We start from the raw sequence: 22,494 nt of genomic DNA on the forward strand, positions 1-22,494 counted from the left end.
GAGGAGATGAGGTGAATACAAAGGTTCACCCCTAGGGGTGAACCTAAGTATTTTTCCATAATTAACTATATACCTTTATTATCAAGAAATTTCATTTGCTTATCAATTTAGTAATCTATCTTACTATTTTAAAATTCCATATCCAATAATATATAGATTTAAAACTTGTGATTAAAAAATGAAAACAGAAATTAATTTTGTTTAGATATTTTAGGAAAATATTTATTTCCATACCCGATTATTGCTTATTTCAATTTTTTTTTAAAAAATGTTTTAATTACAATGGCATGAGATGTAAATATATCTTAACTCCAAGCCTTCTTAACCAAAACTACTGCAAAAATGTTAATATAGATGGAGATTCCAAAATTTAATATCTGTTGATTTATAAGAGTTTAATAATATCTCGTGAAATCCACCATAATAAAATAAAAATAATAAAAATAATTTTTTTTATAAATAATTGGTGAATTTACAAGATGTGTTTTTCTTAAAACGGAAAGTACATATTACGAATAAGTAGGGATGAATTAAAAGGTCGGTCGAGATCTAAATTAGGACCAAGTCTTTTTTATCTTTTCCACAAAGGATGCGTTTATATACCGTAGCAAACCATTCACATCCCAAAATTTATTTGGATGTTTAATTAGGTTTTTAGTAGCTTCCAGTATTGCATCGAAACAAAACCTAATAGTCCTGGAAAAAAAATGAAAAAAAAATCTGAAAATCCAATAACCAATGTTCGAATAAATGATCAAATCTGGCAATTTCCCGGCACAATCTTGCCACGAATGGAACCACCAACGTTTTGACACAAAGCCGTGACTATACCGTCGGGTCCAACGTACTTCAAGTTGATGTCTGAGAGCTCAACGTCTTGACAAGGAAACGTTTTACTACATTGCATCTTCAAAGCCTCTTTGCTCGTCGAAGTTCCCCAAATTTTGTTGTACTTCACATCTTTGATCTGAACATGAGACGCATACTTTCCAGAACTGTCGCATTGTCCGTTTGGACAATACTGCTGATCAATGATGATAGGGTTTCCAACATTGATCATTAGGATATTCTCGTACAAGAAATTCGAAACCGAGATCTCCGAGATCGACTTAGCCCATGTTTTGATGCGTAAACCGTCGGTTGTGCCGATGAAAACCGAGTCTCTGACGGTTAAGCCCTGCACGTTTTTCTCATCTTTGTATCTCCCGAGGCTCCCCACACTAATCCCGTGCCCTGGTCCGCACCTGTTTATATTATGAGGCTTAGATTGATTAAGCTAAGGTTGCATATGGCTTCACTTTAATTAATTAATTTTTTTTTTGCAAAAGAAATATATATACTATTCTCAATTTTTACAAATTACTGTAAAATAAATAAGGGGGCCAGCTCATTCAAAGTTGTTAGACTAACAAAGTAACAAATAACAAAAGTTCAAGGAAAAAAATGGTTCACTAAATAAATAGGGACAAAAATAAACTAGTTTTAAAATAAAAATCTTTAAAAAAAAAATCAAAATCAAAATCTTCATCTATGTTTTTTTCGTTAATTTCAATGTAAAAATGTTTCAGCTAGTTGAGATTCATGAGTTAGAGTTTCAGTTACCTGACATGAGAGATATCCAAATTGGTGGTTCCGTCAAGGATTGCGATACAATCGTCACCGGTTCCAATAGTGACGTTGTGGATATGCATATTGCTAGATCTCCCGATCTTGATTCCGTCCGTGTTAGGGCTATCTCCGGGAGCAGTGATGGTAACGCCTGAAATGTTGAAATCATTGACACCGTATATGTTGAAATGTCCCATTTTGCTGTTGATAGATCTTAGGCCGTCGATCCTGGAGGATCTAACGAAGGCAAACCCAATGTTCATAGCTAGTGAACGACAATTACTGTTTTTGTTACAATCATTGAGTGGCCAAGAATAAGACCCTTGGCCGTCAAGTAACCCGCCGCCAGTGACGGTGAGGCTATCGACGTACTCGAAAAGTATCCATTCATCCTGGTTGATGAGGCTAGGATTCCGAGGAGCTAATAAAGTTCCTTTGACCATAAAAGTAATAGAGTTTTTGCAAGGACCAGCGAACGTTACTTGACGGAGATAGAATACTCCGGGAGCAATATAGACCGTTGATCTTCCGCTACTCCACTGGCAAGCGTCGTTCCACGCCTTTGTAAACGCCATACCATTGTCTCTTTTGCCGTCGCTGTAAGCACCGTAGTTTCTGACGTCAAATACTTTTTCTTGACTGGGATATTGCGTCATAGAAGCGGCGAGGACGAAGAAGAGAGGCAACGCACAAAGAATCAGAAACCTAGACGCCATTTCTCTCTTCTTTGGCTTTTTTTGTGGGATGAAGGGAAGAGAAAGCGATTAGGCTTCTTATTTATACATAGGGTTACAAAGATATGAATATATGTATTTATTTATTCAACAAAAATGGGAAACACAATCTTTTCTCTAATTAATCCACATGGAAAGTACTTTATTAAAAAGAATATGCAAGGATCCTATTAAGATGGAATAAGATTATTTTTCATTATTTTAGTTGAATAAGTAGAGAAATAAATGTAGGATTCTTTTTTTCATCTACTACTTAATTTTCATTTCGGCTTGAATCAATGATGAATATTACTTCTATAATTTATATTATGACATTTTGCCACATTACATCATAGTCTACAATTACACGTGGTATTTTAATGATTTATTTAATTATGTGTTGGATTTTACATAGAAAAGAAATATATACTTTATATGTGTATGTATTATCAAAAATTCAATATGACAGAATAAGATAAGAGAGTATTTATAGTGTGTGTCCCAATAAAAAGAAGATGGGATTATATCTTTTTATCTAATCTAAATTGAGTTGGGACAAAAAAATATATGCATAGAACTAAAAATGTCAATTTCCTGAGTTAATCTATTTTCTTTACTAAAAAAATAGATACGATTTGAGGAATGTAACTAGGATCGCATCCGTGCTACAGCGCGCGAGAATATTTACAGATATATATATAGTTCATAACAAATTGAAATATATTATATTTTAGTACAATCAATTATGGTGAATCATATATTTTTAATAAATTTGTATAAAGTAGGGGAAGAAAAAAAAATAAGCAAGCAAATGATAATATATTGAGTTTTAACACAATAAAAGATATAAAAAACATAAGAAGTATTAACTTTGGCTTGTTCGTTTGGTTGAAAAAAGCGGCTGCGACTACGTTTACGTTTTTGACCACTGAATCAAAATAACGTTGAAAAATATTGAATGCAGATCGCAGTGTCATGATGCAGGTATCTGCGACAACCAAACGAACACACGTATTTGTGGTTGGCACAGCCGCAAGTACTTACGTCGACGAAATATCATAAATTTGGATTAAAAAGAATAAAAATAATGAGTAAATGGTATTAATGTATAAAAAGTAAATACATGTAAATATTGTGCAAGTAATTAAGTTTAAGATACTCTTGTGTATTAGAAAAAGATGATTTTTAAAAAAATTTCACGTAGATTAAGAAAATAATTAATGTTAAGTCATAAATGTATTTTTGTTTATAATAACATACTTAATCAATTTTTTTTTTATCAAAATTTTAAATTCTCAATTAATAAATCTTGAAATCTACCATTTAAGAGCATTAATTAATAAAAAATACAAAAAAATCAATTTTTGTGATACAAAATAAATTTCTAAAACATCATCTATTCTAATAGTATGTTTTTAAAATGATCAATATAAATACATGAAATATATATTTTTGGTTAATATAAGTATGTATATACGTAATGGACTAAATATATTAAATCTAAGTAAACAATTAATGTTAAATCATAAATGTATTTTTGTTTATAATAACATATTTTTAATAACTATCAACCAATAGTACTTAATCAATTTTTTTTTAATCAAAATTTTAAATTCTCAATTAATAAATCTTGAAATCTACTGTTTAAGAGCATTAATTAATAAAAAATACAAAAAATCAATTTTTGTGATACAAAATAAATTTCTAAAACATCATCTATTCTAATAGTATGTTTTTAAAATGATCAATATAAATACATGAAATATATATTTTTGGTTAATATAAGTATGTATATACGTAATGGACTAAATATATTAAATCTAAGTAAACAATTAATGTTAAATCATAAATGTATTTTTGTTTATAATAACATATTTTTAATAACTATCAACCAATAGTACTTAATCAATTTTTTTTTAATCAAAATTTTAAATTCTCAATTAATAAATCTTGAAATCTACTGTTTAAGAGCATTAATTAATAAAAAATACAAAAAATCAATTTTTGTGATACAAAATAAATTTCTAAAACATCATCTATTCTAATAGTATGTTTTTAAAATGATCAATATAAATACATGAAATATATATTTTTGGTTAATATAAGTATGTATATACGTAATGGACTAAATATATTAAATCTAAGTAAACAATTAATGTTAAATCATAAATGTATTTTTGTTTATAATAACATATTTTTAATAACTATCAACCAATAGTACTTAATCAATTTTTTTTTAATCAAAATTTTAAATTCTCAATTAATAAATCTTGAAATCTACTGTTTAAGAGCATTAATTAATAAAAAATACAAAAAATCAATTTTTGTGATACAAAATAAATTTCTAAAACATCATCTATTCTAATAGTATGTTTTTAAAATGATCAATATAAATACATGAAATATATATTTTTGGTTAATATAAGTATGTATATACGTAATGGACTAAATATATTAAATCTAAGTAAACAATTAATGTTAAATCATAAATGTATTTTTGTTTATAATAACATATTTTTAATAACTATCAACCAATAGTACTTAATCAATTTTTTTTTAATCAAAATTTTAAATTCTCAATTAATAAATCTTGAAATCTACTGTTTAAGAGCATTAATTAATAAAAAATACAAAAAATCAATTTTTGTGATACAAAATAAATTTCTAAAACATCATCTATTCTAATAGTATGTTTTTAAAATGATCAATATAAATACATGAAATATATATTTTTGGTTAATATAAGTATGTATATACGTAATGGACTAAATATATTAAATCTAAGTAAACAATTAATGTTAAATCATAAATGTATTTTTGTTTATAATAACATATTTTTAATAACTATCAACCAATAGTACTTAATCAATTTTTTTTTAATCAAAATTTTAAATTCTCAATTAATAAATCTTGAAATCTACTGTTTAAGAGCATTAATTAATAAAAAATACAAAAAATCAATTTTTGTGATACAAAATAAATTTCTAAAACATCATCTATTCTAATAGTATGTTTTTAAAATGATCAATATAAATACATGAAATATATATTTTTGGTTAATATAAGTATGTATATACGTAATGGACTAAATATATTAAATCTAAGTAAACTATGTGGGCTTGGTACAGTATTACCAAAATTTATATAAACGAAAGGTACACATATCTGTCTCATCACCTTCACTTATTCTCTACTTATTATATGCTTCTCTTCTACTGTAGTGTTGTACTGAAACTTTCTCAAATCTTCTCCATGTTTATTCCTTCTCCATATTTTGGATATTTTGCAGTTCAATAGTGATGCATCTTTGTGGAATGGAACCACCGAACCCAAAATGTGAAGTCACATTAATACAACTATACCTGCATAAGAGAATCCAAAATATACTACTTTATTCTCACATGAAGATTTTAAATTTCTTAGCTAATCTACCACCACCAATTTTATAATCTTCACAGACAAAAACCAAAGATCATAAAGATCAGATTGCTCTACAAATTATTTAAGCAGATACACTTATACCTTTTATTGAGCACTATGAAATAACATACAAAAATTGCAGTAGAGCAAGCATTGTGACCATATCTGAAACTAAGCTGTCACACCCAACAAACATGTTTACATACAAACATGAACCATTAAACACAAAATTAGAATCATTCCGTGGCTTATCACATGAGCATTAACCATTTTTCTGGCTTTATATATTTAATAACGTGCTTGCCATGGCAATAGATTATAGATGGCAGCCCTTTTCTAACGATGCAACATACATGCACGATTAACATCAATTTTTATACAACAAACTAATTTGAGACGTCAAAAAGTCAAAAGAAGAACTCACGGTTGCAAGTCGTCGTCTCTCGTTGATATATCTGCATTTCTTAAGTTCTTATCACTTTAGAAGCATACTAAAGTATCAAATAAACTATGTTCTGCAACAAAACAAAGGAAGTGTGTTATGGCCAAGAGCTTATACATATTTTATTAGTCAACGAAATTGAACTTACTTGATCGTAGAGATAACCAATGTAGATTCTTTATGTTGAAGATGAGAGACTTTATCTCTACTTCTCTCCTGAGAAGATGTTCGACTTATGATTGTTGAAGCTGGCTCTCGAAAAGAACCTTTAAAGCAACAATTTGATTTATCAGGGTTATATTTTTGTATATGTGTGAGATTGGTAGACAAAAACAGTGAAGGATCTTAAAGAGATTTTCTAGAAGTAAGTTCAAATAATCAACAAAAATATAAAATTCTAGAGATTAGTGATACTGACCCGCGAGAAAAATATAAAATTCTACAAAAGAGACTAATTGAATCAAAGGCATACTGACCCGCGAGAAAGACGTGCCCCTTCCAAGAGGCTTTCCAATGAATCACTTAAAGGTCATCTCTTTTGTGCGTATGCAGAACCATCTGAAACCTCTTGAATCCTAATTTACAAAGTAAAAAAAAAAAAAACAATTTTCAGATCATATGACACTAAATCATTTGAGATAAATCTGCTTTGAATTATAAACCTTGTTAAGCTTCTCCAATTTAATTTTCCACCATGAGCATCATCGCCAACAACACACCATAGTCATCGTGGTGGAGCTCTCCAACAGAAACTTATGAACCTTAATCACTCTAAAACACTATAAGCAAAGACATTCATGAGTTAAACTAAGAATTTCAAACTCAAAAACCAGAAACAATTTTACATATCAAAGGAGACCTACACAAAAATTTACCATCAGATCTATAAAATTGATAACAAAAGCATTAATAACTTAACGACAGATGCTGAATTTACCAACACGAAATCGAATTATAAGAAATCAAGGTTATTCTCGTCGTTCTCACTCTATCCTAAAAAAAAAAAGGAATTACTCAGAATCCAATAAGGAATCAAAGAATTAGAAAATTCAAAACGATAAGAATCACAAAGCAATACCTGAGCTACAAATGCCGTAATATCTTACCATCCACCGGAATCAAACACAGCTCCACTAAGGAAACAAAAAAAAAAACCCAGAATCATATCGATAGCTATGAATCAAAGAAAAAAAAAAAAAAAACCTAGCATATGTAGTCAAATTTACATTTGGATGCAGATTGGTTTCATCACTCGAGTTGATCTTAATCGAATGAAAACATGATAAAAGATTCTTCACTGCCGCCTCCTCTGCTTGATCTAAGAGGAGACCTCTAGGTTATCATTGATTCGAAAGAGGCTGACATGTATATTTTATTATCGATTTATCTAGGGTTTCATGTGTTATTAAGATCCGATAACAAATACACTCGTGTTTCTTTGACCCGATGAAATAAACTTTTGAACCCGTTTAGGAAATTTAGCAAACGTGTTTTAAGATTCTATACTAAGTATCCGATTGGAAATTTCCGGGTATTTAATAATTTAAACCCGACCCAATTCCTGTTAAAGGACTATTCTACCTTTAATGACTATGTATTTTAGTGTAAGTTACAATGACATTTTCGGCTAACGAGAAGTTGTACTTTTTTTTTACTAATATAGGGATAAGATTTGGACATACAGTAATTGTAAGTTGACCAAGACAATTTAACTTTTTCTTATTAACTTTTCTAGTGTGTTTGTACAGATTCTCTTGCCAACACAAATTTTATCAGATAAAAACAAAGATAAAATTGAAAAAAAAAATTGTTAAGATATTGTTTAAAATAATTAATTAGAAATTTGATAGATGTTTAAGATAAAATAATCCCTTATCTACTTAAAAAAATGACGTCTAAATTATATGTAAGAACCAATATCTAAGTTGACAAATGGCAACTAGATGCGAAGAAGTTACGAACGCCAAGTTTTAAGTCACAACCACTAGACAAGCACAATGCATGTTAACGCTCAGTTACGCTTTTGTTTGTCGTTGTTCAAAGTAAATCTCTCCATTGTCATTTTCAGTGACCCTCCTAAGTCGTAACGAGATTGTGTTAGAGATTCTCGTCACACACATAGCAAAACTACAAATCCCAACATTACATGTTCAATAATATAGTTTGATCAAAAAATTTAGTGTAAAAAAAAAATTATCAAAAACTAATTCAACTGAGTATAGAAAGAGAGCCTTAATCTCCTCTGTTAGGTGCAGGTTGATTTTTATCATTTCGTATTCATTGCTGTGCCATTCTGCCATCATTGGCGGCACTTTCATTATATTTCCTAATTCCTACAGAAGCAAATTCTATATCCACCGTGCTTGTGTTTCTCATCTTTGATGGTTGTTAGATAAAAGGTAGCTAGAATTGTGAACAATACGTTGATACCTTTCGGTGTTAAAACAACGTGATCATGGGTGGAGAAGTTAGATGACGACGCAATGTTGGTCGTTTGATATGGCGATACGGCTATCGTTTACGGAGATTGTTGATTGGCTCTTGGGTCATCGTCAGCTGCCTTGCAAGTTGCAACCCAACCGATGAAACTAAACCCTACCCAAGGAAGTAAAAACCAATAAATTAAAGAGCAAATGTAAGCTGTACGGTTGAAGGGGTGGCTTTTGTCGATTATTATATTTTTTATTAACTTGTAAAATGAGTAATACATATCGATTGGGGTCATTGTTGTTAAAAATGCTGAGAGTGTATAATTATAACTCTTATATCATCTAGGGTTTGATTAGTTTGCTCCTAACCACCTACAAATATATACACATATGTAGACAGTCGTGGTCTGACAACAAAATATGTTTTACGTAATTTAAAAAAAAAAACAAGAAAAGGAGATTGTGCTTCATATATACTTCGTTTAAACGAGCTAAACTCCTTTGTTTTTTAATTGTAAACTTAACGATCACAGTTCCACTTAAGCTTTGCGTTGGAGAAAAAGAAGAAAAATCACAAAAGAGGAAGGGATGCAACACGAGGACTTCCCGGACCAGGGATCATAGTGCAGTGGTCAAAGGCAAGTCCTTAATATACAAGACACTATCACACCAGAGATCGAGTTCTGCTCCCTACGAATGTAGGGATTAGGTTAATAGGTCGACAAAAAAAAAAAAAAAAAAAATTAAAACGGAAAATGGCGATCGAGAATCAATATTCAATAGGGTTGTTAAATACTCAATTAAACTATAAGGCGTAAATAGAAATTATCAGAAAAAGTTGGGAGTGACCATGATAAATAGTAAGAAGGTTAAGATCCAGAAGAAGAAGAAGATTGAAATGTAAACACGGCACGCAGTTCAAAGCCCCAAGACGGGGCGGGGGCAAACGTCACGCCTAATCTTATCTTCTTCTTTCTCTCATACTCATTACCTTATCATTATCATCAATTATTTCACAATATTATTATTAACAGTCACCATACCACAATTTTTGTTATCAAAGACGACATTAATATCAAAGTTCTCTTCTAGTATAATAAGTTTAAGGTGAAGGCTAAACTTTTTTTTAAATTATTACAATATATATATATATATATATATTTTTTTTTGTCGTCAAAAATTATTACAATATAAGATAAGAACTTTTGTCACTGTCGAAAAAAAAGAAAATGATAAGAATTTGTGTACAAATAAAAATGTTGGTTCTCTACTAAAAGCAAATAAAAGAAAAAGATATATATATATATATATATATTTAATATTAATTGCTTAATTTGGTACTATTTATTAATTAATTACTTTTACACAACAGGAACGAGAAAAGCGGTGAGTGAAATCTTCTTCCTTATAAAAGGATCATGGACCGAGGAGGAGGAGTGTAGTTTTCTTGTACAACAACAACACATCCCATTTCGGATAAAACAGATCGAAGCTTTTTTTTTTTTTTTTTATCAATCGGAGAAAAAAATATGGAGAAAGCGATCGAGAGACAACGGGTTCTTCTTGAACATCTCCGTCCTTGTTCTTCTTCTTCTCACAGTTTCGAGGCTTCTCTCTCCGTAAGCTCTCTCTCTCTCTCTCTCGATTTCTCGCGATCTCTTGGTTTGTTCTTTCTCTTGTGTTTGTTATCGTCTAGGGTACTCCGGATCGTTCTTGATCTGGACTCTTTGTATTGAATTTCGGATTTTTTTGGTACTGAGTTATAATTTGATTTGATGTATACCTCTGAGCTGAAATGATTAAAGCTTCAGCTCGATTGAGATTGAATTTGTTAGACTTGGATTGGGATTGGTTGGTTTGGTTGATTGATTCTTATTCGATCGGGTTGAATTATCCAGTGTTCTGTTAAAAAGTTTGCAAATTCCAGTGATGTCTTATATATAAAAGTCAAAAGCTTTATTTCGAAAATTCACGTATCATCTTTGTAACGTGACTTTTGATCAGGCTCGTGCTATGTTTCTTCTTATTAGATTGTACTTCTTGAAATTGGTTTTGTATAGGCCATATATACATACATATATGTATGAATATTCGTTAAATTTGCAATATTGCCCTTTTTTGATAAGATGAATACTCGTATCATCTCTGTAACGTGACTTTTGATCAGGCTTCTGCTTGCTTGGCTGGGGACAGTGCTGCTTATCAGAGGACCTCTCTCTATGGAGATGATGTTGTCATTGTCGCGTATGAAGTCCTATCTCTTTTTTTTTGTTGTTTTTTTCAACAGCTTATGAAGAAGACTTCTTGTTATTAAAATGTTCACGCTTTGTGATCCATTGCAGGGCACATAGGACTCCACTATGCAAGGCCAAACGTGGCAACTTCAAGGATACGTATCCGGATGATTTGCTTGCACCTGTTTTGAGGGTCTGTCAGCTACCTTCTTCTATTTCTGTTGTTGCTTCTTATTTCTTTTCTACTTGTTAGTTATATATTTGTTGTCTTCTGGGTACAGGCATTGATAGAGAAGACAAATATAAACCCAAGTGAAGTAGGTGACATTGTGGTGGGTACTGTTTTGGCACCTGGATCTCAGAGAGCCAGTGAATGCAGGATGTCTGCCTTCTATGCTGGTTTCCCTGGTATGCAGCTTCTTCTATGTACAACATAGTGATTGAGAAAATCTTTGTTTCTAGTTGCTTTATAATCATCCTGTTCTGGCCTTTGACAGAAACCGTGGCCGTCAGAACTGTGAATAGACAGTGCTCTTCTGGGCTTCAGGCTGTTGCTGATGTAGCCGCTGCCATTAAAGCTGGATTTTATGACATTGGTTTGTGAATAACCGTCTATGATTACGCCATTTTCCTCTCTTTTTTTTTATCATAGAGAGCTGAGCTGACGATATGTTGGATGCAGGTATCGGGGCTGGTTTGGAGTCCATGACTACCAATCCAATGGCATGGGAAGGTTCAGTCAACCCAGCGGTACTGTCTCTTAGTTCTCTCTTCTCTGGAGTCTTTGACTGGCTCTGTTAAGTTTATGGCGCCTTATATAACATATTATGCTATTGCAGGTGAAGAAGTTTGTACAAGCACAGAATTGTCTTCTTCCTATGGGTGTGACTTCAGAAAATGTAGCTCAACGCTTTGGTGTCTCTAGGCAGGAGCAAGATCAAGCTGCTGTAAGCAAACTGAACTTTTTGCAGTGTGTTATTTACTTTAATAACCTGTAACTTTGATCTCCTGATGCTAATTACCGAGTCATATTGCTAGGTTGACTCGCACAGAAAGGCAGCTGCAGCTACTGCTGCTGGTAAATTCAAGGATGAGATAATTCCTGTTAAGACCAAGGTATTTTCCAGATCCTCCATACAATAACTGTAACGTTAAAGACTTCTCCTGGAGCATTCTTCACGGAACTTCATTTATGTTCTAAAATTAGTTAATAACTTGTCTTTTATATTTCAGCTTGTTGACCCAAAGACAGGTGATGAGAAATCTATTACTGTTTCTGTTGATGATGGAATCCGAGCAAGCACAACCCTTGCTACTCTTGGAAAGCTGAAGCCAGTGTTTAAGAAGGATGGCACCACAACTGCTGGTACTTCCGGAATAAATTGTTTCATTTCTAAGAACCCAGTTTTGTTGATCAGAAATATGAATCCATTGCTTCATTTATTCTGTCTCAAACAGGAAATTCCAGCCAAGTAAGTGATGGTGCAGGAGCCGTGCTCCTGATGAAGAGAAGTGTTGCAATGCAAAAGGGACTTCCCGTTCTTGGTGTATTCAGGTAGGTGGCAAGTCCTGATGAATTTATAGTGGTAGAAGCCTCAAAAACTGAATGCTGCAGATCCTTGTGAATTTCCGTTGACATATATGCTAGAAGCTGTATTTCTAGACATTTCTGGCTTTTACTAAGTAGGACACTGTTGGACACCTTGTAGGACATTTGCGGCAGTTGGTGTTGACCCAGCAATCATGGGAATCGGTCCAGCAGTTGCCATTCCTGCTGCAGTTAAGGCGGCTGGTTTAGAACTAGATGACATCGACTTGTTTGAGATCAACGAGGTATATAGCAAACACTTCCATGATCTTCTTACTACATGTTTCTTCTAGCACAATCTGATGATAACCGTGTTGGTTTGAACTTTGAATCCTTGTGTGTTCAGGCATTTGCATCTCAGTTTGTTTATTGCCGTAACAAATTGGGACTTGACCCAGAGAAAATCAATGTCAATGGAGGCGCACTGGCCATAGGACATCCTTTGGGCGCCACAGGTATAATCTGATAAGACTGTAAAACTGTTATTCGTATTCCAGTTCACCAAACAATAGAGACGTGATTAATGAGAGACTCTCAACTCTCAACCAAACCTTAGGAAATCCACAGCAGAGAGATATATCTCATCACTAACGGCTCTATAACCAACTCACAACAGCTGTAATTTGCAGCAGTCGGCCCTAGGCTAGATAGAGTAGACCTATCGCTCAAACCTCAAAGACATGAGTTGTCTTCAAAGTTTATCAATCCCTCCACTGTGTCCATATAACTATAAAACGCTCATAAAGCCAATGCTTGTTAATTTTTTTTGCAGGAGCACGTTGTGTTGCTACTTTGTTGCACGAAATGAAACGCCGTGGAAAAGACTGCCGTTTTGGTGTAGTGTCAATGTGCATTGGTATGGTTCTTACTTGAATTATTTTTATCTTGAGTTTGGAGTCTGAATATGATTTTTGGGGATTTTGGCTGATTGGTAAAATTATGGCAGGGACGGGAATGGGTGCAGCGGCTGTGTTTGAGAGAGGAGATGGAGTTGATGAGCTTCGCAACGCAAGGAAAGTGGAAGCACAAGGCCTTTTGTCCAAGGACGCTCGCTAAAGATGACGCTGTGGCAAAACCCTCCCTATTCACTCTCCACATATTTGATCTCACCTCTCTCTTCTGGTCCTCATTTCCCTTTCTTCATCAGATATTATTATAGTTTTGAATAAAGCACACAACCAATGTTTGCCTGAGCGTCTTGTGTTCTTCTTGACCAGGTCATGTGTTTTTTAGTATTTTTTTTACGTGAAGGGGGATACAATCTTTAAATCTTTATAGTATGTATTAAGAACGTTGGTCTTCTTCTTGAATATCAGTTGTTGCTTCTAGAAATTTTAGATTTTTTGGGCTGTCAACAACTTTTAGATTTCAATGAAACTTTCAACAGAGTCAGGAGTTCCGACTTGTGTTGGTGTTTGATTATTTCAATAGATTGTGTTTCTCTCTTTTTGGTCATTAATTAGTTATATTGTTTCGAGTTCCTCTCTCAATTTAATAAAGACTAGATTTTAACCCGTTAACCCGCGGTCAATTTATTTATTTTCTATTGTTTTCATATCTATTAAAAATGAAATTTTATGAACCCAAAGATTAAAACTGTAGTAATTTTGTAGTTAGAGTTTATGTAAACCAGATTTTAAAATATTATTTATTTGTTTGCGTTTATGTGTTAAATGTATTTTTGCTATATAATTTATTGTATACAATTTTATACACTTGTTTGCATCATAAACAACAATGCCTAATCATATTTTTCCTGTTTAAAAATAAAGTATATATATTTTATGTTTTACTTTCACACCATAAGTTTTTGTTTTTGTATATAAGCTGAAAAAAAAGTTTTTTTGTATATTAACATTTGGTCTGTGTCAAGTGTGTAAAAGCGGTGATGAGACGATTCTCCACATATTGTGTGACTGTCCTGCCATGTCTGGAGTTTGGAGCAGGTTAGTGTCGAGACAGCAGAGAGATGTTTTCTTTGCACAAACTTTACTTCAATGGATTTATGAGAATCTGGGGAATCAGTCTGTTGTCGGAGGCACCCTATGGTCTATACTATTTGTAGTGGAAGTTTGGTGGGGTTGGAAGTGGAGATGTGGGAATATCTTTGGTGTTGTGGGTAAGTGTCGTAATAGAGTGAAGTTTTTACGAGACCTTTCCCAGGAGATCTATCAGGCAAATCAAAAGACAAAGGAAGTTGGGAAGGAATCAGGTAGGGAGGAGAGGTTGATCTCCTGGGTTCGCCCGAGGGAAGGATGGGGTAAGATTAACACGGATGGGGCATCTAGAGGTAATCCAGGTTTGGCTACTGCGGGAGGAGTTTTGCGAAATAGCAATGGTGAATGGTGCCATGGTTTTGCTTTGCACATTGGTATATGCTCGGCACCAATGACAGAACTATGGGGGTTTATTATGGCCTGGTTTTGGCATGGGAGTGTCAGATGAGTTTTGTGGAGTTAGAGGTGGACTCTGAAGTAGTTGTTGGTTTATTTCAGACAGGGATAAGTGATTCTCATCCATTGTCATTCCTAGTGCGCTTGTGCTATGACTTCCTTGCAAAGAACTGGACAGTTCGAATCTCACACGTGTATAGAGAGGCTAATCGTTTTGCACATAGATTAGCTAACTATGCGTTTTCACTACCACTTGGTTTTCATTATTTGGACGTTTGTCCGCTTGATTTAAGTTTGATGTTGTTAGAAGATTCTAATGGGACTACGATCCCAAGACAAGTTCGTTTGTAAACTTTTTTTCTTAATAAATTGTAGGAGATCTTAGTCCCCTATGGCCTACCAAAAAAAAACATTTGGTCTGCTAAGGTCCATTACGAAAAAAACAGTTAATATCATCAAATTTAATTGATGGGTTAAAATGTCGTGGCCCAGTTCCTTACAAAGTACTAATATAGTTTTTCTTTTTTTTGTCGGATTGTCTTTTTTTTTGTTCTCTCCTAAAACGAATAAAATTCCTACAGTGTCTGATTCCATCAATGTTGCTCTGTACTTGATTTCATAATCTCTGGAATCATGCTGTCGCAAATGCATTTCCTGATCCAAAATGCCTAGTATGGTGGTTTGAAGGTTGTCGTTTTGCTATTAATGAATTTGCTGTTTGCAGTTATCTGTTTTACAAATCGGGTTTTGGTAATTTAGATCGGAATATTGGTGATTCCTACATGGGCAACACTCAATTCGTCTGAATCGATATGGTTCTTCACCTGTTATGGTTTCAGTATTATATTTATCATGAAATCCCCACAACTTCACGGTTAGATCCAATTATATTTGATATAAAGACATTATATTTTCATTTGAAATTTTTATTTAGGAAGGTGAGAGCAGAATATTACCTTTGTATGTTTTCACTTTGACAAATCTGAGGACACAAACCACAATGCCACACCATTTGATGCCTGGCTGTCTCTAAAAACTTTGTTAGCAAATGAGCCCCACAAGGTACACAATACCCTCTCGTCCCTATCAATCAAAATTTGATTTTAGTTCATGTTTTTTTAATAAAGGCTTAGAATTAGGCAGACAAATGTAACCTTTCGTCCCGCATCTCAAACACGAGTTTGTGCATTGGCTTGTTGTTAACTTCAACTGTCTCCATATCACCAATGTTCACCACTTGACCAATCAAATCTGTAAATTTTGTACGACATAATAGAAACCATTAGAGGAAGTCAATGTTTTTTTCAACCATAGATATTTTAAGAATATAAGAGGAAATCATAAATAGTTACCAATCAACATGTTAGTGTTAAGCTGGATTCTCCTGTGTTGGCTTTATATTGGCGCCAACTATAAAGGACTTTGACCTGGATTCTCCATGCAGTCTTAGTCTTAGTCTTGTATGGACAATGTCTCTGAGGAAAGTAAAAGAAACCGCCATTGTTTTAGGTATAAATTTATTTAGCTTTGTTTGTTTTGACTCTATCTTGGTGAGGCTGTGTTTATATAGTTTGTAATTGGAAATTGTTATCATTGCGTATAAAAAATAAAGAATATGCGGGATTCTCTATTATTGGGAAGTTTAGTTTTTTTGCTGATCGAATTGATAATATTATGTTCAGTAATTTGTGTATATTTAGGAATAAGGTGATGTTATGGGTGCGGTATCTTTAGAGATTGATATCAAAGTAATAGTAATTAATCTTGATTATGACTGATTGTTGAATTTGCAGAAAATTAGGCCTGAAGTCGAAGGAAGTTAAACTAATCCTACAACAAAAATGTTCAACTTGTTCAACCACTATTTTGGAGATGAATGAGTTGAATATTTTCAACCCAATTTTATTCAACCCATTTTTTCAATTTTAAGCAACCATTTGCAGCTTTATACTTTCTATATTTTCGGCAAACGAAGCTGTATTATTGTTTTTAAATTTTTTTATTGATTGTAATTATAATAGCACGGTTGTAAATAGTTATGAACTTGAAGCCCTCTTTGCCAAAGTTGTTGTGAAGAAGAATGTTCTTAACGGTGATCATCTGAACTATATTTTCACAACAACTTTGGCAAAGAGGGATGGACACGCTGGGGATATGGGATCACTCCTCCACCGCGCCGTGAGCTCAGCTCCAGATATTGATAAGATGTTTGAGGCCACACAGCGAACCCCATTTACCAAACGAATTCTGGAGACGGTCGTCCCGGCCGTAAAACTGAAGCTTCCGACCTACGAAGGAAAGAAGGATCCGGTACAATACATGACCTTGTTCATGGCTACCGTATCCAAAGCAAGATTCACCGAGGAACAGAAGGACGCAGATTATTGCCAGCTGTTCGTCGAGAGCTTGACAGGGAACACATTAACTTGGTTCTCTCGACTTCCAGCGACCTCGATCGACAACTTCGCTCAATTATCAACAGTTTTTTTGCGGAACTATCAGATCTTTGTCGAATGCGGTATTTCCAGTGCTGAGTTGTGGGAAACGGTTCAGGAGCCCGGCGAGCCCTTGCGATAATACCTGACCAAGTTCAAGGAGAAATACGCCAACGTCTCGGTCTGCGAGGACGTCGCGATCGCCGCCTTCAAAAAGGGACTTATTCCCGGCTCACCCTTGCAAGTGGACCTCAATATTCCGGAAGCCAAGGATTTGGACGACGCTCTTCATCAGGGATCTCTGTTCGCATACGTTGACGAAGACGAGGAGAGGCGAGTCGCGAAGGCCCCCTGATAGACTCATGTATGAGGATCTATTCCCAAGGACACACTTTGCAAGGTCTTGAAGAGGAATGGACGGAATGATGATGATGAATGGGTGGAAGATGCAGCGGAATGAAGGGGAGAACGGCGGTGAAGGTGAAGGGGGGTTGAATGCAGCGGATTTAAAGGGGAAAACAAAATGTACTTCTAAGAGAGATGGAGATCTCTTAGACTACAGGCTTTAATATATCTTAGATATGACACACTAAGAAATAAACAAGTTGAGAGTATACTACTCACTTCTCTGATGAAACAAGTAAGAAGAGATGTTTTTGATAAAATGTTTGATGAGAAACAAATGAGAACTACAAGGAGTTTAAATAGAAGAAGGGGAACGAAGGAGAGAAGAGAATTAAAAGCCTAGGAAATCATGCAAGAGCTTTAACAAGGCCAAGCTCATGCATAATGTCTAGGAAATTACAAAGCAATAAATGCAAGTTTGAATAAGAGAGAAAATATAAAAAATGGGCCAAGACAAAGAGATGAGCCTTGGACCATGAATTGGGTTGGCAAAGGGGGCTTTGGAAGTTCTACTTATGTCTCATTAAAAACCTTGTCAAGAAAAGCCAATGGGACAAAACTTGACAAGGGAAAAAGAGTGCATAAGCAACACTTAACCCTTTACCGAACACCTTGAGCTGTGAGCAAAGTCCAAATGGTTTGAACCACATCTTCCTGCTTCTTTTCCAGCTCCTTGATTAGTCCATTGACAGCTTGGTTGAACCTCCAGGATTTTGATCTGGTAAGAGGACCCGCCGGAACGATCAATGCCTCCTCCAATGCTTCCGCTGGTACAAGCTCCTCCTCCAATGCTTCCTCTAGTTCAAGCTGCTCCTCCATTGCTTCCTCTGCTTCAAGCTGCTCCTCATGTCCATGTTCTTTGGTCGAGCTTTCCATGGTCTCATCATCCTCTCCCACTTGAAAAGGATTTGACTTCAAATCCGAATTATCTGCACAATAAAGAAGAAGATCAGAAACATTGTACTTACTTTGGAGATCGATTTAATAGGCATTATTGTTGATTCTTTTGAGCACTTTGAACGGTCCATCAATCCTCGGCATTAGTTTGGATGCTCACTCCTCCGGGAAACGCTCCTTCCTAAGATGAACCCACACTTGATCACCCTCATTGAAGATGACTTCTTTACGCCCTTTTGTTCGCATACTTCTCATAAACAGGTTCCTTAGCCTTTTTATGAACCTGTTTTACTAAATCGGCCTTTTTCTTGCCATCAAGACTTGATCTCTCACTCAAAGGTAAAGGCATTAGATTCAAAAGAGATGTGGGGTTGAACCCATAAACAATTTCAAATGGAGAAAACTTAGTCGCAGAATGCATAGAATGATTATAAGAAAATTCAACATGCGGCAAGCAATCTTCTCAAGTCTTAAGGTTCTTTTTAATGAGCACACGCAACAATGTAGACAAGGTTCGATTCAAAACTTCAGTTTGACCATCAGTTTGCAGATGACATGTAGTAGAGAAAAGCAATCTAGTTCCTAACTTAGACTACAAAGTTTTCCAAAACTAACTAAGGAACTTAGTGTCACGATCAGAAACTATGGTCTTAGGTATGCCATGCAAACGAACAACTTCCCTAAAGAACAAGCTAGCAACATGAGATGCATCATCAGTTTTATGACATGGAATAAAATGCGTCATTTTAGAAAAGCGATCAACCACCACAAAAATAGAATCCTTACCAGCCCTAGTCCTAGGCAATCCAACCACAAAATCCATAGATATATCAGTCCAAAGATGCAAAGGAATAGGTAAAGGGGTATACAAACCGTGGGATTGAACCTTAGCCTTAGCTTGCTTACAGATCGCGCACCGTTCACATAGTCGTTCAACATCTCTTTTCATGTGCGGCCAATGGAAGTGTTCTTGCATCACCTTATATGTCTTAGCAACTCCAAAGTGTCCCATTAAACCACCACCATGAGCTTCCCTTAGAAACAATTCTCGCAAAGAAGAGTGAGGCACACAAAGTCTATTTTCAAAGATCAAATAACCTTCATGCCGATAATATTTTCCAAAGTAAACTTCTCACAAGATAGAAATATTTTGCTAAAATCAGAATCATTAGCATACAAGTCTTTTATCTGCTCAAAACCCAACAATCTTGCATCTAAAGAAGTAAGCAAAACATATATGCGAGATAATGCGTCGGCTACAACATTATCTTTACCTTTTTTGTACTTGATGACATATGGGAAAGTTTCTATGAATTCAACCCACCGCGCATGACGTTTGTTGAGCTTTTGTTGACCCTTTAAGTGCTTGAGAGACTCGTGGTCAGTATGAATGACGAACTCCTTTGGCCATAGATAGTGCTGCCAAGTTTGTAATGCTCGGACCAATGCCTAAAGCTCCTTGTCGTAGGTCGGATAGTTGAGTGTCGCTCCTCCTAGCTTCTCACTGAAGAAAGCTATGGGCTTATGATCCTGCATCAAAACAGCTCCAATACCTATCCCGAAGGCATCACACTCAATCTCAAAAGTTTTCATAAAGTTTGGAAGAATTAAAACAGGAGAATTAGTAACCTTCTCTTTCAAGGCCTGGAAGGCGTTTTCTTGTGAAACTTCCCATTTGAATCCAACATCCTTTATAATGACTTCCGTAAGCGGGGCGACTATGGTGCTGAAATCCTTGACAAACCGTCGGTAGAATCCTGCGAAACCGTGAAAGCTCCTCACCTCGCTCACATTTGTAGGACTTGGTCATTCTTTGATTGCCTTGACCTTCTCCTCATCAACCTTGATTCCATCTGCACTCACAACAAAGCCTAGGAAAACAAGATTATTTGTGCAAAAGGTGCACTTCTTATAGTTTGCATAAAGCTTTTCCTTTCGAAGCAAATCCAAAACGAGTTTAAGATGCATGACATGATCCTCTAAGGTCTTGCTATAAACCAAGATGTCATCAAAATAAACCACAACAAATATTCCAGTATGCTTCCTAAGGACATGATTCATCAATCTCATGAAAGTGCTAGGCGCATTAGTTAACCCAAACGGCATGACTAACCATTCATATAACCTTTGTTTGGTTTTAAAAGCCGTTTCCCACTCATCACCTTCTTTCATCCGGATTTGATGATAACCACTTTTAAGATCAATTTTTGAAAAGATGTTAGAACCATGCAATTCATCAAGCATATCATCTAATCTAGGGATAGGGTGGCGATACTTAACCGTAATATTATTGATGGCTCAGCAGTCCACGCACATTCGCCAATTCCCATCTTTCTTAGGTACTAGCAACACTGGAACGACACATGGACTCATGCTTTCTTGAATATGTCCTTTGTCCATAAGCTCGTTTACTTGTCTTTCAAGATCTTTTGTTTCGGTTGGGTTGGTGCGGTAAGCAGGTCGGTTTGGTAAAGCGGCTCCCAGTACAAAGTCGATTTGGTGCTCAATCCCTCAGATAGGTGTTAAACCAATGGGATTGTCCTCCGGAAACACGTCCTTATATTCTTGCAAAACCAACTCAATCTTACTCGGTAGCACCGGTTAGGGGTTAGTTGAACAAGCAAGAGTTTCTTTGTAAACAAATAGTAAACTATTGTGACTTACCTTGCTCTTAGCCTTTGTATCGATTGGTTTGGTTGTTTGAGGGTCCTATGTTTCATGCTTAGCTGGTCTAGATAGACTTCATGCGGCGTCATTGGAATGAGACTCGTTTTTTCGCCATTGTGTTCGAAGGTGTGTCGATTAGTGAAACCATCATGGACAACTTGTCGGTCTGATTGCCATGGACGTCCAAGAAGAATGTGGCTAGCGTCCATCGGTAGTATGTCGCACATGACCTCGTCTTGATACTTACCAATTGAGAGTGGCACCTTGACTTCTTCCTTGACGGACATCTCACCTTTTTCATTGAGCCATTGGAGCGCATATGGTTTCGGATGTTTAACCACTTCTAAGTCAAGCTTCTTAACCATAGTCCTGCTCGCAACATTAGTACAACTACCACCATTGATAATTAAACTACATACCTTATCTTTGACCAAACATCGCGTATGAAACAAGTTTTGCCTTTGCGCTTGCTCCTCAGCTTTAGTTAGAACACTCAAAGATCTCCTTGCAACAAGCAACTCTCCTTTAGTGGGAGCTTCCAAACCCTCTTTCGATGAGTCGTTTTCCGAACGCTCTTCTTCAGATTCTACTTCGCCATTATCTTTAAGGACCATGATTTTTTTGTTGGAACACTTACTTGCATAATCCCAAGTCCGTGACACTTAAAGCATCGAATATCCCTTGTCCTTGTGATCACCTCCTTACCCTTACCTTTTGGGTCTGAATCTAGCGGTTTTTGCTTGATGAATGGCTTGTAGTCCTTTTGGTAGCCTGGCTTTTCCTCCTTTTGATAACTTGGTTTTCCCGAGCTGTAGTTGGTCTTGGCGGTGCTGTAGTTGGATCGCGAATTCTTCCTTTTGATTTGTTGTTCGAACATGACTGCCTTGTGAAGCATCTCCTCAAGTTCCACATAGTGCTGGGTTTCTAGACGGTCTTGGATTTCTCGGTTGAGACCTCCCATGAATCGTGACATCACAGCTTCTCCATCTTCACGAATATCGGCTCTTAGCATAAGGGTTTCCATTTCCTTGAAGTACTCCTCAACTGACTTGCTTCCCTGAACCAAATTCCTCAAACGCATATGTAGATCACGGTGATAGTAACTCGGCACTAATCTCCTTCGCATGACGGCTTTCAGCTGGTTCCATGTCTCAATCGGCATATCTCCGGGACGTCTGCGGCTGGTAACAAGTTAATCCCACCAACTTAAGGCATAGTCGTAAATCAGTAGCAGCAACTTTAACCTTGTTGACCTCAGTGACT

The 22,494-nt window shown here is 35.3% G+C and overlaps 2 protein-coding genes and 1 long non-coding RNA gene across 3 annotated transcripts; 1 reads left to right on the forward strand and 2 right to left on the reverse strand.

Moving 5' to 3' along the window:
• LOC104700137 (exopolygalacturonase-like) lies at positions 548-2,321 on the reverse strand. The gene is made up of 2 exons (XM_010415605.2): positions 1,603-2,321; positions 548-1,244 (listed from the first exon to the last, which is right to left on the reverse strand). Exons 1-2 carry the CDS (start codon positions 2,262-2,264, stop codon positions 755-757), a joined length of 1,152 nt encoding a protein of 383 aa, XP_010413907.1. The 5' UTR covers positions 2,265-2,321; the 3' UTR covers positions 548-754.
• Positions 5,332-7,638, reverse strand: LOC104700139. The gene is made up of 8 exons (XR_753518.2): positions 7,410-7,638; positions 7,262-7,316; positions 7,121-7,176; positions 6,846-6,962; positions 6,660-6,758; positions 6,332-6,449; positions 6,166-6,256; positions 5,332-5,683 (listed from the first exon to the last, which is right to left on the reverse strand). It is a non-coding gene; the product is annotated as an uncharacterized LOC104700139 (long non-coding RNA).
• On the forward strand, positions 10,023-13,862 carry LOC104700143 (3-ketoacyl-CoA thiolase 2, peroxisomal). The gene is made up of 14 exons (XM_010415612.2): positions 10,023-10,231; positions 10,780-10,856; positions 10,955-11,039; positions 11,128-11,254; positions 11,344-11,442; positions 11,529-11,596; positions 11,686-11,793; positions 11,885-11,962; positions 12,080-12,212; positions 12,305-12,401; positions 12,556-12,679; positions 12,781-12,889; positions 13,207-13,290; positions 13,381-13,862. The coding sequence occupies exons 1-14, from the start codon at positions 10,142-10,144 to the stop codon at positions 13,488-13,490; spliced, it is 1,389 nt and encodes a 462-aa protein (XP_010413914.1). The 5' UTR covers positions 10,023-10,141; the 3' UTR covers positions 13,491-13,862.

Source organism: Camelina sativa, chromosome 7 (assembly GCF_000633955.1).
Source record: "Camelina sativa cultivar DH55 chromosome 7, Cs, whole genome shotgun sequence".
Classification (NCBI taxonomy): Eukaryota; Viridiplantae; Streptophyta; class Magnoliopsida; order Brassicales; family Brassicaceae; genus Camelina; species Camelina sativa.